The sequence below is a fragment of the Bos taurus genome, chromosome 4 (assembly GCF_002263795.3).
Source record: "Bos taurus isolate L1 Dominette 01449 registration number 42190680 breed Hereford chromosome 4, ARS-UCD2.0, whole genome shotgun sequence".
Classification (NCBI taxonomy): domain Eukaryota; kingdom Metazoa; phylum Chordata; class Mammalia; order Artiodactyla; family Bovidae; genus Bos; species Bos taurus.
Window position 1 is genome coordinate 80,520,460 of NC_037331.1, and position 14,838 is coordinate 80,535,297.

Consider the following 14,838-nt stretch of genomic DNA (forward strand, 5'->3'; position numbering starts at 1 on the left):
AACAAATTATCAGACATCCATAAAACATATAGAATAAACTCTTAAGCAACTCAGCGTTGGGCTGCTACCCACCCATAGTGGGAACTCCACATATAACAACATTATAATCGGCCCTCCATACTTGGGGCTCCACATCCACAGGTTCAACCAGCTATGGATTGTGTAGTACCACAGTACATATTTATTAAAAAAAACTTTACACACGTTGACTTGTGTAGTTCAAACCTGTTATTCAAGAGCCAACTGTATTATGAAAGGATTTTAAATAATCCTTTTCAGTATTCCAGGCAAGAATACTGGAGTGGGTTGCCATTTCCTTCTCCAGGGATCTTCCCCACCCAGGGATCGAACCCGGGTCTCCCGCATTGTAGGCAGATGCTTTTACCATCTGAGCCACCAGGGAAGCCATATATGTGAATGGAAAATGATAATATATCAGAAGGAGCATTATGTATAATATTTTGTAAAATTAATTATATACATCAAAGCCTAAAAAGCTATAAAAGAGGTTTCCTCTGATCCCTGAGCTAAGGAAAATATTTATTTCCTCCTTTTATTTATCTTTATTATCTGCATGTTTATGGTAAACATGTATTTCTTTTATAATAAGAAAAACAAACAGTAATGGGGTTTCCTAGTACCTTGGAGCAATCTGGCATTCAAAGTAAGCATTCCCTCCTCTTTCTGTGTCCAAGAGAAGATCTAGTAAGATTAAGCCCATGAAAGAGTTTTGAAATGAATAAAGTGCTCTACTAAAAAGAAAAAAAAAGAAGAAGATATAACTTTTTAACTTCTTAAGGAAGGTATTTTAGTTTACTTTATGTATTGATGTGACTGGACCACGTAGTGCTCAAATATTTGTTCAAACATTAATCTGAACATGCCTGTGAGGAGGTTTTTGGATGATACTAACATTTGAATCCAAAGAGTGAATAAAACAGATTGCTCTCCAAAATGTAGGTGAGCCTCATCCAATCAGCTGAGACCTGAATAAAACAAAAAGGATAAGTAGGTGGGAAGTTCTTCTGCCTGACAGTCTGAGCTGAGACACTGGTCTTCTCTTGCCCTCAGATTAGACTTAAACTGTTGTCTCTCCTGATTCTCAGTCCTTCAGACTCAGGCTGGAACTACATGATTGGCTTTCCTTGATCTCCAGCTGGCCAACTGCAGCTCTTGGGATGTCTCAGCCTCCATAATCATGTGAACCAATTTCTTATTTTATTGATGTGTTTATTTATATCTATTTACCTATCTCCTACCGTTTCTATTTTTCTGGAGAATCCTGAATAAAGCAGAGAAGGAATCCTTACTCCTAAAATATCTTTAAAGAAGTTAATCTTACAGTTGTGTGCAAGATGGACTAGAGTTGGGAAAGTCCAGAGGCTAAGAATTCAGCTGAAAAGATGCTGTAGAAAGTGGGCAAAAATGATGAGAGGATGAAAGATGGCTGGGAATGAAGCCAATGGAAAAGGGAAGCTTCTGGTGTTCAGAGAACCAATAGGACTGAGTTCTAATTCTAGCTGGCCCTAGAGTAAGTCAATCACTTCCCTTCTCTAAGCCTCTGACTCTTCATGTATAAAATGATTTGTTTAGACCAGAAATCCTCCAGGGTCCTTTTCTGTTCTATAAATCTAAGATTCTATTATGATAGGAAACAATATTTAGATGCTTTTATTCAAACCATGAATACACTGGCTTAATTTTGTTCTTATACTATATTGAATATTCCATTGGTGCTCAATAAATAATACATTAGGCAAGCTCTTTTGGACATCATGGTTTAATGGAAAGGCCTAGAAATGCCCTGCCTTTTGGCAAAGTCTTTGCAATATCAATTACTTTATTAACTTTGCAAACATATAATGGAAAAATAGGCACATTACTTTGAAATAGGCCTGTTTTAATCCAATCCTCTTTCTTAATCATGGAAAAAGCCAATTTATAAGAATAAAACATTCCATATCTGATAATTTATTTATAATGAAACATTAAGTCACTTCAGGACTTGATGAAATTTGAAGTTATCGTGCAGGGGTTCAGTGAACTTCCAGCAGACCAGACAGCGATACCAGTTTGATATATGTGCATTCCCTTCCCACAGGTATACTAGACTTAATGGTCTTCCAGATCTGAGTCTAAGTCTAGGAAGAAAAAACCTTACCTTTACTCCAAATAGAAATCTCCCATCAAAGCTGAGAAGCACTTGAATACTATATCTAAAGATTAACTCCCTCAGATGTTCAAATCCATGTGATCCACATTACATATGAATGTGGATCTCTTTTATAGATCTTCATGGTTAAGCCCATCTGATCAAATTCAACCATCTTACAAACAAATCACAAGGCCACAAAAGATGTAATAAACACATAGAGAGTGCACTGCCTCACCCACATTCACCAACACCATCTTCCTGAGAATAATACAGTTCTCTGGGTAATTCCTGAGTCAGAAGTTTAAATGCACACACCCATGATTCTCCAGTGACTAGCATATTACTTAGTTATTCTCTGTCTGCCTGGAAAATCAACAGAAAAAAAAGAAAGAAGAAAAAAAGGACAGCACACTAAATCTCTTTTCATCCTGTTGTCTGATCTCTTAGAACCTGGACACATGTACCATCTCTTACTTTCATAAAATCCTTTTCCTTTCTTTGCCTTGGGTTCTTTTTTTTTTTTCAACTCAACCTGGATCTAACAGCATTTAATGTCCTGAAGCTTTCAGGTAAGGCCATATTTTACATCATATTTTATTTCTGGTCTTGGCAGTAAATGTGGAATTAGCTATTATATCCGGATTTCTCATCTAGTCAACTCCAGGAAAAAGTACAATAGAGAAAGGAGAAAGAGCCAGAGACCCTGACCAACAGGAACTATATTAAACCAGAAGAAAGGTTTTCCACTTGTGATCCAATAGAAAAGAAAAAAGAAAGGCTCAACATTTCCATCATCGAATGAGAACTTCTTCCAGTGGAGGGGCTCTGTGGTGAACCTTTCCCTGACTTTTCTCCAGGAATACTGAATATGTCATGACTCCTTTCAACTCTGCCTCCTCATTCCATGCTATTAATTGAGGTTTATGAGCTCCAACCTATTATTTCTAAAGAGGGAAAAAAGGAGGATTCCTTCCAAAACTATCTGGTTCTCCATCCCCCCCTGCCTTCATTTATAAAACAAGCCATCTAAATCTCTCAGGCTATTTTTCCACCGGCTTGTTTATAATGTGGTAATGATTATGCTAATTCCAGCTGGGAATACATCGATGTGGACCTGCTGTGTGAGTCTGTGAAGTGGGGCAGGGCTTTATAAGTGCATGAGGAGAACAATTCCATAAAATTATAGTACATATGTAGCCCTCTCTCCATATTTACTAGTTTGTTGTAAGCTCCTTCTCAAATGGGAAATAGACCATGTTTCCTTTGCAGAGGGATAGTTATTGAATAACGAAGACCATGTGTTCTGCTACATCTTATTTGTCTGAGCACTCTGCAGCAATTTTCTAAACCAAATTAATAACAGTATACTAAACTTATTTCCCCAGTGAAAACTTCTGGCTACTAACAGTGTGAGTATATGCACCTCACTGTCCCCAAGAGCACAGGTAATCATTCTGCAACCAAGTCCATGATGCATCTCAGCGATGCATGCTGCTTATGGTATGTGAGGGGAAACGACACCCTCTAATGAAATGATATTGTTTATACAAGCAATAGAGTATTACATCACTTTCCCTACAAAGAGAAGAGAATGTGAAATTTCACAAAAGACAGATAGCTATTTAATGCATAACTTGTCACCATGGTCAGCCTCAGCATAATAAAATGCACATGGAAAAATTCCTCGCAGCAAGCCCCTTGCATAGCAGATTCTTGCTTCATCTGGGTTCAAGGGTGTGTATGTCTCCGAAGAAAATGATATTTCTCCTTTGCTCACTCACACACACACACACTTGCTGCACAATAAGCTTCAAATAGCATTTCGGAGATGTCTGCTGGATGCTGAGCACACAGAGGCAAGAGGCTGGTAGTGAGCCTCCTCTGTGATTAGAGAAAAAGCAACTATCTCCTTCCTGCAGATCAAGGAAACGCACATCCACATGACACCTAAACACTGGAGAACCCAGTGTATGTAAGAACTGCTCTCTCTATTTTTACCCCTGAGAGCCAAGTAAATTGCAAGCAAACACAATGTAATTCTGGTAGCAAACCAATCACAAAAGGGATTTACATTTTTTTTTTTTACAACTTTATGCCAAATGACACTACTTCCTTACCCAGTATGATTTTTGCCACACCAGTGTAAAGGCATTTTTCTGCACCCATACTTGGAAGCAAATAGAATCCTGTTGTCTCAACAAAACTTTCAATGAATGTTGCCGGTGACGGAGGTTTTGCAACATCCTTACATTTCAAATAGAGTGCTTTTGGTCCCAACCCAATATATAGGCATATATGCTTATTATTACAATTCACTCTATAAAATCCCGACTGGGGGGATTTTAGTTCCATTTAGACATCACAACTCAAACATTCTATTCATTCCACAGCATGTTCTCTCTCTCCAACTAAAAATTCTTTCTGCTTTTCTGATGTAAACGTAAAATATTAATTATAATTCACACATGAGAAATATTTCTAACAGAATCAGAAATAGTAAGAGTTAATGGTTTAGTCCAGCAGATAAACTTTTGCAGGTTTCCATCTGAAAGTCATAACATAACCTTTTATTCTGTGTGTCATTGGTACAGAAGGTTTTTCAAGGCAGAGTTCTTCAAACTGCAAGATGTTAAACAGATGTACTGCAGAGTCTTCCAGGTCCAAACTATGAAGGGTCTGTTTTCAGTCTGTGTGTTGAGTCCTTCATTTGTTTTATTCCTTTATCAAGATCTTCATGTTTGGGTATTTCTTCTCTTAAAATTATGTTGCTGTTACAGTTTCTTAAGCTGTATATTTGTTTAGAACCAGATTTTAAACCATACTCTTTTTGAACTAAATAAGAAATATTCATTTAAATTTTGCCATTTAAAGGCATGTGTTAGCAGGAAAAATCTCTGCTTCTTATAGCAGGTGCTGTAAGCCCAATCCCAGATGTTGTGATGTGTAAATAGCCACTGAAGAATTTGAGAAATGGGTAGAGATGCGAGAAAGAGGAAGACATAAATAAAAAACAGACATTTTTGAAACCTCAGGTCATATGGCCTATCACTAAAAGTCCTTTCTAAACATTTCAACTTTTGTTTTCCATTGGTGGGCTTCTATACTTAATGGTTTCTCACGTTGCAAATATTACTTTCCAAAATGTGGGAATAGGCATAGTCATGAACCTGGCTATTCATTTCCAAGGAACCAAATTCTATCCCCATATTGCCCAGAATGAGATGTGCTACATTCCAGCTCAATAAGCTAAGGCACAGAAGCCTATCTTATAGATGTGGCCATTTCTCCGATCTTAAACCAGATTGAAGTTTGGAGTTTAACAGTAACAAGGCAGCATGATAAATGGGGTTCTCTGGAGCTTAAACCTCAGTCTTTGTAGTTGAAAGGCCAGTTTTGCCCCTTTTGTTCTTACCCACTTGTTACTTGAAGGGATTTCAGAATGTATAGCTCTAACAGGGTTAAAAGGGTGCTTATAAATGTTTTCTCCTTATTTAGTTTGATGTTGGCAGCGCCCCTCCATCATTTCAATGAGAGACACATGAGCAGAAAGGCCTTTATAACATAGGCAGGGCTTTATAATATGGGCAGCTTCCTTCTTGAATATCCTTTTGCTATCATACTAATCAGTAGTAAGGGATAATTAAAGCCATACATAACACAGGGCCAAGCTTTGACTACTTTAACCACTTCACTACCCAACCCCTCTGCATATACACTGACAGAAAAATACAGAGCATGGCCTTGAAAGGGAATCTAGCATGGAGGTTAAGAGCACAGATTTTGGAGTCAAATATACCTGGCTTTTCATCATGACCAGCACTTAGAGGATGTGTGGCTAGAAAGTTACTCTTTAGGCCATGGTTTCCTGTCTGTAAAGAGGATGATGATAATGATGGTTATGAGTAGATTACAGATGTGATAGAATTATTGTGAGGATTAATAGGAAAGGTACATAAATGACTCAGCCAACAGCCTGACAGTACTAAATGTTAGCTATTATTTTATTGCAGCATCTATACCATATATTCCAACTGAAGTGAATACCTCTCTCCTCACTGAACCCTTACCCCTGCCTCTGTATTACCAAGCATTTGCAGATCCTGATCCTTTTCTTTGGAAGGCCCTCTTCATATATCTCTGTATGTACCACCTATACCAGCATGCCATCCTTTGTGTTCTCTGTCCAAATTTACCCAACCTTTGAGACACAGATCAAATGCCATTTCCTCATGAAATATTTCCTGAACTTTTCAAGTTGTGAACTTTTACTTCCTTGAATCCCCAAGGTTTTTATTTTTCCTACTGTAGAGAGTTGAACATTCTACTTGTTTACTCTCACAGACTATCCTCATTGGTTCGTGGATAGTACTTGTGTTATATTTATTTTCCCTTTTATTCCCAATTCTCATTCCTAGACTCCTTCTCCCACAGGAAAACTTTCTAATATGCATTATATCCTTTTATTCATAATTATTCTTGGAAAATATGTATTAGTTTTATGCACACACATTAATTTACTTAAATGAACACTGATAGATGTCAGTCTGCTTCTTTTATTTCTCCATGGTCTTTTGTGATCCTTCTGTGCATTGCTTACATTTTACCTAAAGTTTTGGTTTGGTTTTCTTGGCTGCATCAAGTCTCAGTGGTGACATGTTGGATCTTTCATCATGGCCCACAGGCTCTTCCTTGAGGCTCACAGGGATCTTAGTTCCCTGACAAGGAATTAAATCCACATCCCCTGCATTGGAAGGTGGATTCTTAACCATTGGACCAATGCATAAGTCCCTTACCTACACATTTAACATTGAATTCCTGGCCACCAGAAATGAGTATCTTCATACATTCCCCCTCATGGACCTGTTTTGGAATTCTTCTTGGGATATATGCCAAAGAGCAGAATCACAGGATCACAGGAATAAAGAGCAGAATCACAGGATCACAGGAATAAGTAAGCCTATTGACCAAATAATGGCAAATCATTCTCCAAAAGGTCTTCACTGGCAGGAATCTCAACAGAGGTGCATGTTGGCCTCTATATTCCACATCTGTGTCAACACATGGCTCTATCCAGCCAAGTCTTGCTACTTTACTCAGTGTAAACTGATATCTCATCATTGTTTCACTTCCATCTCTCTACTTACTAATGCACTGACTCTTCATGGTTCTGTTTTACTTTGGCCTTTGGCTTATATAGCCCCAAAATTTTTCATCTGAAATGCTTCTCTTTTCTCTTCACCCTCTGCAGAATTACAAATTACTCTAAGGTAGAGGCATATTTATTTTTCTCATTTTTGCACTCACTACAAAGCCTACTATAGTACCTGAAGAAAGACATAAAATATTAATATATAAATAAAAATAAACTAAAAGCATGAGAGTATGTGTGGACAGTGACAGAGAAAAATGATTGCTTTGAAATCTAAAATAAGTGAGATAAGGTTCATCCTCTGATTTCTAAAACCACAATTTCCCTTGGCCAGCTGAACTAAAAATGACAGCACCATTCACTACCTCAAACTCCACATTGAAGGTTAGGAAGAAGTTGCTAATGTGCTGATTCTAAAGTAGAGATTTTACTGTGACATCTACAAACAGTCCCCCTTGATCAGATGCACAAGTAAATTTCTTCACTACTCACTTTAAGGACCTAATGGGCATTATGCTGGCAGCTTCATCTTGGGAAACCCCAAAGCCCTGCTCTTATACACAGATACAAAAAGTGGTAAAGAAAATTCTACTTCTTGCCAACATTAATTTTCCCTAGAGGGTAGATGGGTATTTACCTAGTAGCCTATGCAAATAGCTATACTTTCTGTAACTTTCCTGATAAAGGCAGAGCAACAGTGGTCTCACACTTAATTATGTGTGAGAACATCATGAACACTTGCTTGATTAATATCATGAAAGTTGCCAAGTCACACAGTGTGATGATCAAGAACAAGGTCTTTGGAGTCAAACTGACATGGTTAGAATTCTGACTCTGTCACATACAGCTCTGTTACTTTTTATTTCTTCTGCCATCAGTTTTCGCATCTGCAAAATATGAACAATGAGACTGGCTTTATAGGACTATTGTATCACTAATAACCAAATGAAACAATGGTATGGTACTTGATAAATGGTAGCGATTTTATTATGCCTGTCCTTTCCCCAACCTATTCCACATTATCAAGGTGAAACAATAGATAGAAGTATGCTACTAAAATGTGAATTAAGTCTTAGAAAGAAATGATATATGATTAAGTGAGAGGTTTTCCTTGCAAAATTGAATTTTATTTGCTATAGTGGGGAAAATACATTATTTTAAGAAAGAAAGATTTGGTTTTATTTTGAGTTCCAGCTATACCACTTCAATGCTGTGTGAGCTTAAGCAAGTACCTTGGCCTCAAACCAGTATGCAGACTGCTGTCAATAGGGATAATACTATGTAATCCTCAGACACACTGTAAAAATGTGACATGATAATAAATGGGAGAGTACTTTGGAACCTGCAAAAGAGCATGCATAAAATATGTTCAATATCACTGGTTTCCAAAGTCTGACAGCACCTTAGTTATTACTGGCATTTAGTTGGTGCTCAAAACAATAATCTACTCCATGATTCAAAATGTCAGAAGCATTTTTCTAGGGATTAAGTAATGTTGGTAAGAAATTTTTATTTCACTTTATATGCCCAACTTTCATTTAGTATTTTGGAAATCAGAAGATTCTATACAACATTTGAGACGAAATGAAAGAAACCATCATTTCCCTAACTCTATAAGCATTAACAAGAGAAATGTGTCTCTTTAGTAGAAGAATTTTGCTTCTCTAGAACAACTGTTTATTTTAATCCTATGAAAATCCTAATACTTATATAAGCAATTTAGTTTCCTTCTTTGTGCTGCCTGCTAGAAATCTCAGAATGAAACCGGAGGTCACTTCTGAATGTGCTAGACTACGCAGCATTTCATATTTTGTGTTTTACCTCTTCTCAGACCTATTTTACTATTCTAACACATATTCTTCTTTGCCCAGATTGTCCTACTGGCTGCTTTATCTTCTTGAGCGAGAAAGTTGAAAATAAATAAACAGAATAATCTCAATGCCTAGGGAGAAGTTAGTCTGAACTTCACTTTAGAGCCTTCTAAAGAAGAGCCATCTTTTATCTGTGCATCTTGCTCCTGTCCTTGGACAGCACCAAAGCATCTCAATCAATCTTTCTTCATCTGTATACCCACTAATACAGAGACAGGGCTCTTATGTATTTAGACTTTGCTCAAGAAAATGTCCCTGGTGAAATCTGAATGCTTACTTTTTATCATTCCTTTGTGTCATCAGCACCCAGACTTAATCTTTGCTTTGGTTTGTGTTGAGAAGTATTTCTTGAAAACATTACCCAGCTTATTAGCTTTTGTATTCTAATCTTTAAAATTCTGAACTAAAGCCAAACATACCTTGCCTACATGTGGTGCTTATATAACAATGGTTCTTATTCTGTTTTACAGAGCATCAAACTCTGACTAGAAACTTAAAGGGCAGAATGCCCTGCTGTCAAAAAAAGAAAGAAAGGGGAAAAAAATAAAAGAAAAAAGCAAACAAAAAAACTTGGTGACCATAACTGTAACCTTATCTGGTTATTTTAAGAGGGTGGAAAGAGAATATTTTGATGGTGAAAATCGAGTCATAAGCCTTCATTTTCTATAGTAGGCTATGCACAAACTTTAAACTTTTTATATTGTTTTATATCTTTCATACCAGACCATTTATCTGGTAATCAGTAATAACCCTAATACTTTCATCCTTCAAACTGTTTTCAAACATAGTTTCAAAATCCAAGCATTAAAAATTAATACTAAATGGATGAATATGTTCATTACCTTGACTGTGGTGATGGTTTCCTATGTCAAAAATGTCAATGCTTAATGATGCAAAAATAATAATAGTTATCACTGCCATTAATCATAGTAATAAATTTTAACTACCAAAATACAACATGATGTGCTTCACCTTGGAGGTATTTTCTTACTTGACTTAATATAAGAGCAACATCAATAATAAAATTAAATTGACCGACTACAGATGAATGCCACTAAGGTTGTAAAGTTAAATAAAGTAAAGGAAACAGTATGTTTTGTAGGTATCTCAGTCATTAGTCTAAAAACAGAAAAAAAGAAATTCAAACATATGCAATAGGCCACATTAAATGACTCATAATGATTAATCCCATAAAATATATAAATTGTTTTCTAAGCTTCCCCAAATATAAATCTCCTTGCTCATAGTGGAGTTAGTCTAAAATTACCCTTATGCTACTGTGTTCTGACTTTTTAGAAAGTCTCAAGAAAATTAAATTTGCACTATCTAATAGTTTCCTATTTATATTAAACATTATTATAAAAAGTGTTTAATGGTCCTATGGATTGTACTAAATTCAGAATCTTCAAAATCTCTGTTAAGAGGCCAGTACATTTGAATGTTAAGGAGAACCCATAATGAAGGATTTATAATGCTTTATCTATTCAGGGCTGTATAACCATAAAAATTATTTCTCAAACACATAAATTTAGGCTACATCCACATCTAAGATCTAATGTACATTTGTTTTCTATTGTTTACTCATTCTAAATACCAGAGTTGCACATGGTGTATATTCAGAATTATAATGAAATAATTGGTGACTACTTGGTTTAATAAAGGTAAAGCTTTCATAATTAATCTATTAATTAAAGCCTTAAAAGTACTCAGCTGATTAGCATTATAGACTTTATAGTTTTATCCCAAATTTTAATAAAAATATACAGAATAGGATGTTTTGTTTTATAATGATAAGGCAAATATTTCTCATCATATTCAGTGGCTAGATTTGATAGGGAATGTAGTTTTGCTGCACCTGGGGCTCAGGAGTCTGCCACACTACTTTGGCAAAAGAACATTTTTATTCTCAAAGGGAATACAGGCTCATAGGTACTGCTGGAGTAAAGAGGTTCCTTCCTCAGACTTCTCTGGTGGTCCAGTGGTTAAGACTTCACCTTCCACTGCAGGGGGTGTGGGTTCAATCCCTGGTGGGAGAACTAAGATCCCACATGCTGCAGGGTGAGGCTGAAAATATTAAAAATTTTAAAAGGAGGCTCCTTTCTCAAACATGTAGTAAAACAAAGACCCTGACGATATTATTTGAACCCCTTAATGCAGCCATTCTTGAAACCAGGAGTGACTCCAACATATTGCAATAGTATGAATCTATAGCTTCATTTTTTTTTTGTCTTGACTTTAAATTGGGTTTTGGTCACTAACAACTGAAAGACTGTGAATGCTTTTTGTTTTTTTTTTTAAGATTTTTGTGGTTTATTTTATATTGTTCTGTCAGATATCATTTAGTGAATAACTTACCTTTTTAGAATCTTCTGACTTTACTTGAAAACTGTATCATCTTAAATGCATAAAGTAAAGCTTGTTCAGTTGCTAAGTCATGTCCAACTCTCTGTGACCCCAAGAACTACAGCATGCCAGGCTTTCCTCTCCTTCACTCTCTCCCGGAGTTTGCTCAAATTCATGGCCATTGTGTTGATGATAGTAAAGCTAACCAGGTACATAAAAGGGTCTAAGAAACTCTCCTTTAAGAAAAATTATCAACTTCTCTCTTCTCCCCAGGCTGAGAAAAATGTCTCTACTCTCAGCTCCCAGAGCAGCATCCACATAGTAACTAGTAATTTGTGTGCTCAGTGACTAAGTCATGTCCAACTCTGCAACCCCATTGATTACAGCCCACCAGGCTTCCCTGTCCATGGGATTTTCCAGGCAAGAATACTGATGTGGGTTGCCATTTCCTTCTCCAGGGGATCTTCCTGACCCAGGAGACCAGGACCAGGTCTTTCATATCTGTATCCCCACAGCCTAACCAAATATTTAACATGTAGCATGGCTTTAGGAAATGCTTATTAAAGTAATGGATCTCAGTATCACACAGCTAACTACTTGCTTGGCCTTAGTTAGTGAGCTCCCATCCAATTCTAAGAGTAGCCATTCCAAAACTTCCCATCCTCACATCCCTCATGATTGCCTTGCTTCTAAGCTGATCAGTCACAAATAATTTTGCCTACTACTTTATTGAGAAAATGAACAAAGCAGGAATTCCCTCTACTTTCTGTCCCTTCACCTTTAATCCACCATGCTCCTCTCCCACTTCTTCCTGACAGTCTCAGAGCATGAGGTACCCTTTCTTATAGGTTTTTCCCATTTCTGTCATGTTCAAGCTCTTACTCGATTTGTTATACTCCTTTTTCTAGACTATGAAACCTCTTCTTCCTCATAGTTAGTTCAGTTCAGTTCAGTCGCTCAGAGGAACTAAAGTGGGTGAAAAAGGAGAGTGAAAAAGCTGGTGGGAAATTCAACATTCAAAAAAAAACTAAGATCATGGCATCTAGTCCCATCACTTCATGGCAAATAGAAGCCACTTTCCAAAAAGTGGAAACAGTGACAGATTTTATTTTCTTGAGCTCAAAAATCACTGTGGATAGTGACTTCAGCTGTGAAATTCAAAGATGCTTGCTCCTCGGAAGGAAAGTATGAGTGAAAGTCGTTCAGTCGTGTCTGACTCTTTGCGACCCCATGGACTGTATAGTCCATGGAATTCTCCAGGCCAGAATACTGGAGTGGGTAGCCTTTCCCTTCTCCAGGGGATCTTCCCAACCCAGGGATCGAACCCAGGTCTCCCGCATTGCAGGCAGATTCTTTACCAGCTGAGCCACAAGGGAAGCCCAAGAATACTGGAGTGGGTAGCCTATCCATTTCTCCACTGACTCTTCCTGGTCCAGGAATCGAATCAGGGTCTCCTGCATTGCAAGCGGATTTTTACCAACTGAGCTATGAGGGAATCCCTTGGAAGGAAAGCTATGACAAATCTAGAGAGCATATTTAAAAGCAAAGACATCACTGTTGACAAAGGTCCGTATACTCAAAGCTACGGCTTTTCCTGGAAAATCCCAAGGACAGGGGAGCCTGGCAGGCTACCATCCATAGTGTCACACGGAGTTGGACATGACTGAGAGGCTAAGCATAGCATACGGTTTTTACAGCAGTCACATACTGATGTGAGAGTTGGATCATAAAGAAGACTGAGCACCAAAGAATTGATGCTTTCAAATTGTGGTGCTGGAGAACACTCTGGAGAGTCCTTTGGGCTGCAAGAAGATCAAACCAGTCAATCCTAAAGGAAATCAACCCTGAATATTCATTGGAAGAACTGATGCTGAAGCTAAAGCTCCAGTACTCTGGCCACATGATGTGAAGAGCCGATTCATTAGAAAAGCCCCTGATTGACGGCAAAAGGAAAAAGGGGCAGCAGAGGATTAGATGGTTAGAAAGCATCATCAATTCAACAAACATGAGTTTGAGGAAACTCTGGGAGATAGTGAAAGACAAAGGAGCCTGGTGTGCTGCAGTCCATGGGGTCACAAAGAGTCAGACATGACTTAGTGACTGAACAACAACAACAACAAAGTTATAAGAACTCTTTCTAAAGAGATTGAACATAGAATCATAGAATTTTCTTACCCTCAAACAGTAGAAGTGATTCTTCAGCTAAATTTCAAAACAGATTTTTAAAAGAGTATAAAATATATCAAAGAATATTTTCTGAATGCATAAAAATCAATAAAACTATCTCAGAGAGGATAAAATTCTGGATTTTTCATTTATATATTTTTTCTGTAGCTTTCATAGATAAGTTTTCAAAGAAGAATATTGATATTTAATTACTGTTCTAAAAAACTTAGATTAGATGCAATACTATTAAATTTACATTTTGAGGCCAATAATTTGTGCAAAGTGAAAGAAGCTTCAGAGGCACTCTTTAAAAAGAATAAATACTTAAAAGAACAACTGAGGATGTAGAAAACTTTTAGATTATGCAAACATGATTCCCAGATTTGAATTTTATTGTTCAATGTACTATTAATCCATTTTTTTATGGTTGAATCACTTTCTACACTCTGGCTCTTCATTTAATACAGACTTCATAATGATGCTCCTTGCATTTCATAACTATTAAACTATATTACTTCAGCACCTACAGTTATTTAGTAACTCACATTCTATTTTGAATTACCCCAAAACATTTTTGGAGTGGAAGGAAGGGTTTATCAGGAGGCTTAGTAGCCTATCATGAATTTTAAAAAGCAGAAATTGTTAACCTTAACCAACCAAACTGCACTTAAAGACCACAATTTTCTCATTTACATGAGCAGATAGACTAATGACGTAGTATTGATTTAATTTCATTATAATTAAAATACATGTTTAAAATTCACATGTTAAACATTCACATGAAAGCTTTACTGTTCTGGAACTTAATGCTGATACTATTGTTTGGATGACTTGATGGAATCAGTAGGTCACCTTAACATTAAAAAAAAAAATTGTCAAATGTTAATATGAAATGTCTTTTAAAATCTCTTGCATGCTTACTTAAGATGAACTTTGGATAATTCAACACTACAGATTAAAAGTAATCTGAGGCCACCCATAAACACATAAATATACACACACACTCTCACATTCAGTTTGTGGTGCCACACTTAAAATATTTATTTTTTTTCATGCTTTATTGGATCTCTTTAAGAATATAAGGAGGGAATTCCCTGGTGGTCCAATGGGTAGGGGTCCATACTTTCACAGCCAATGGTCCGGGTTCCATCCCT

The 14,838-nt window shown here is 36.8% G+C and overlaps 1 protein-coding gene across 14 annotated transcripts in view; it reads right to left on the reverse strand.

Moving 5' to 3' along the window:
- The window catches only part of SUGCT (succinyl-CoA:glutarate-CoA transferase), an 875,539-nt gene that overhangs the window by 467,029 nt on the left and 393,672 nt on the right, over window positions 1-14,838 (reverse strand). The window contains exon 13 of one of the 14 annotated variants that reach the window (XM_059885361.1): window positions 2,630-14,836. Within the exon in view, the coding sequence (XP_059741344.1) occupies window positions 14,810-14,836 (27 nt within the window). The 3' untranslated portion in view covers window positions 2,630-14,809. 14 annotated transcript variants of the gene reach the window in all.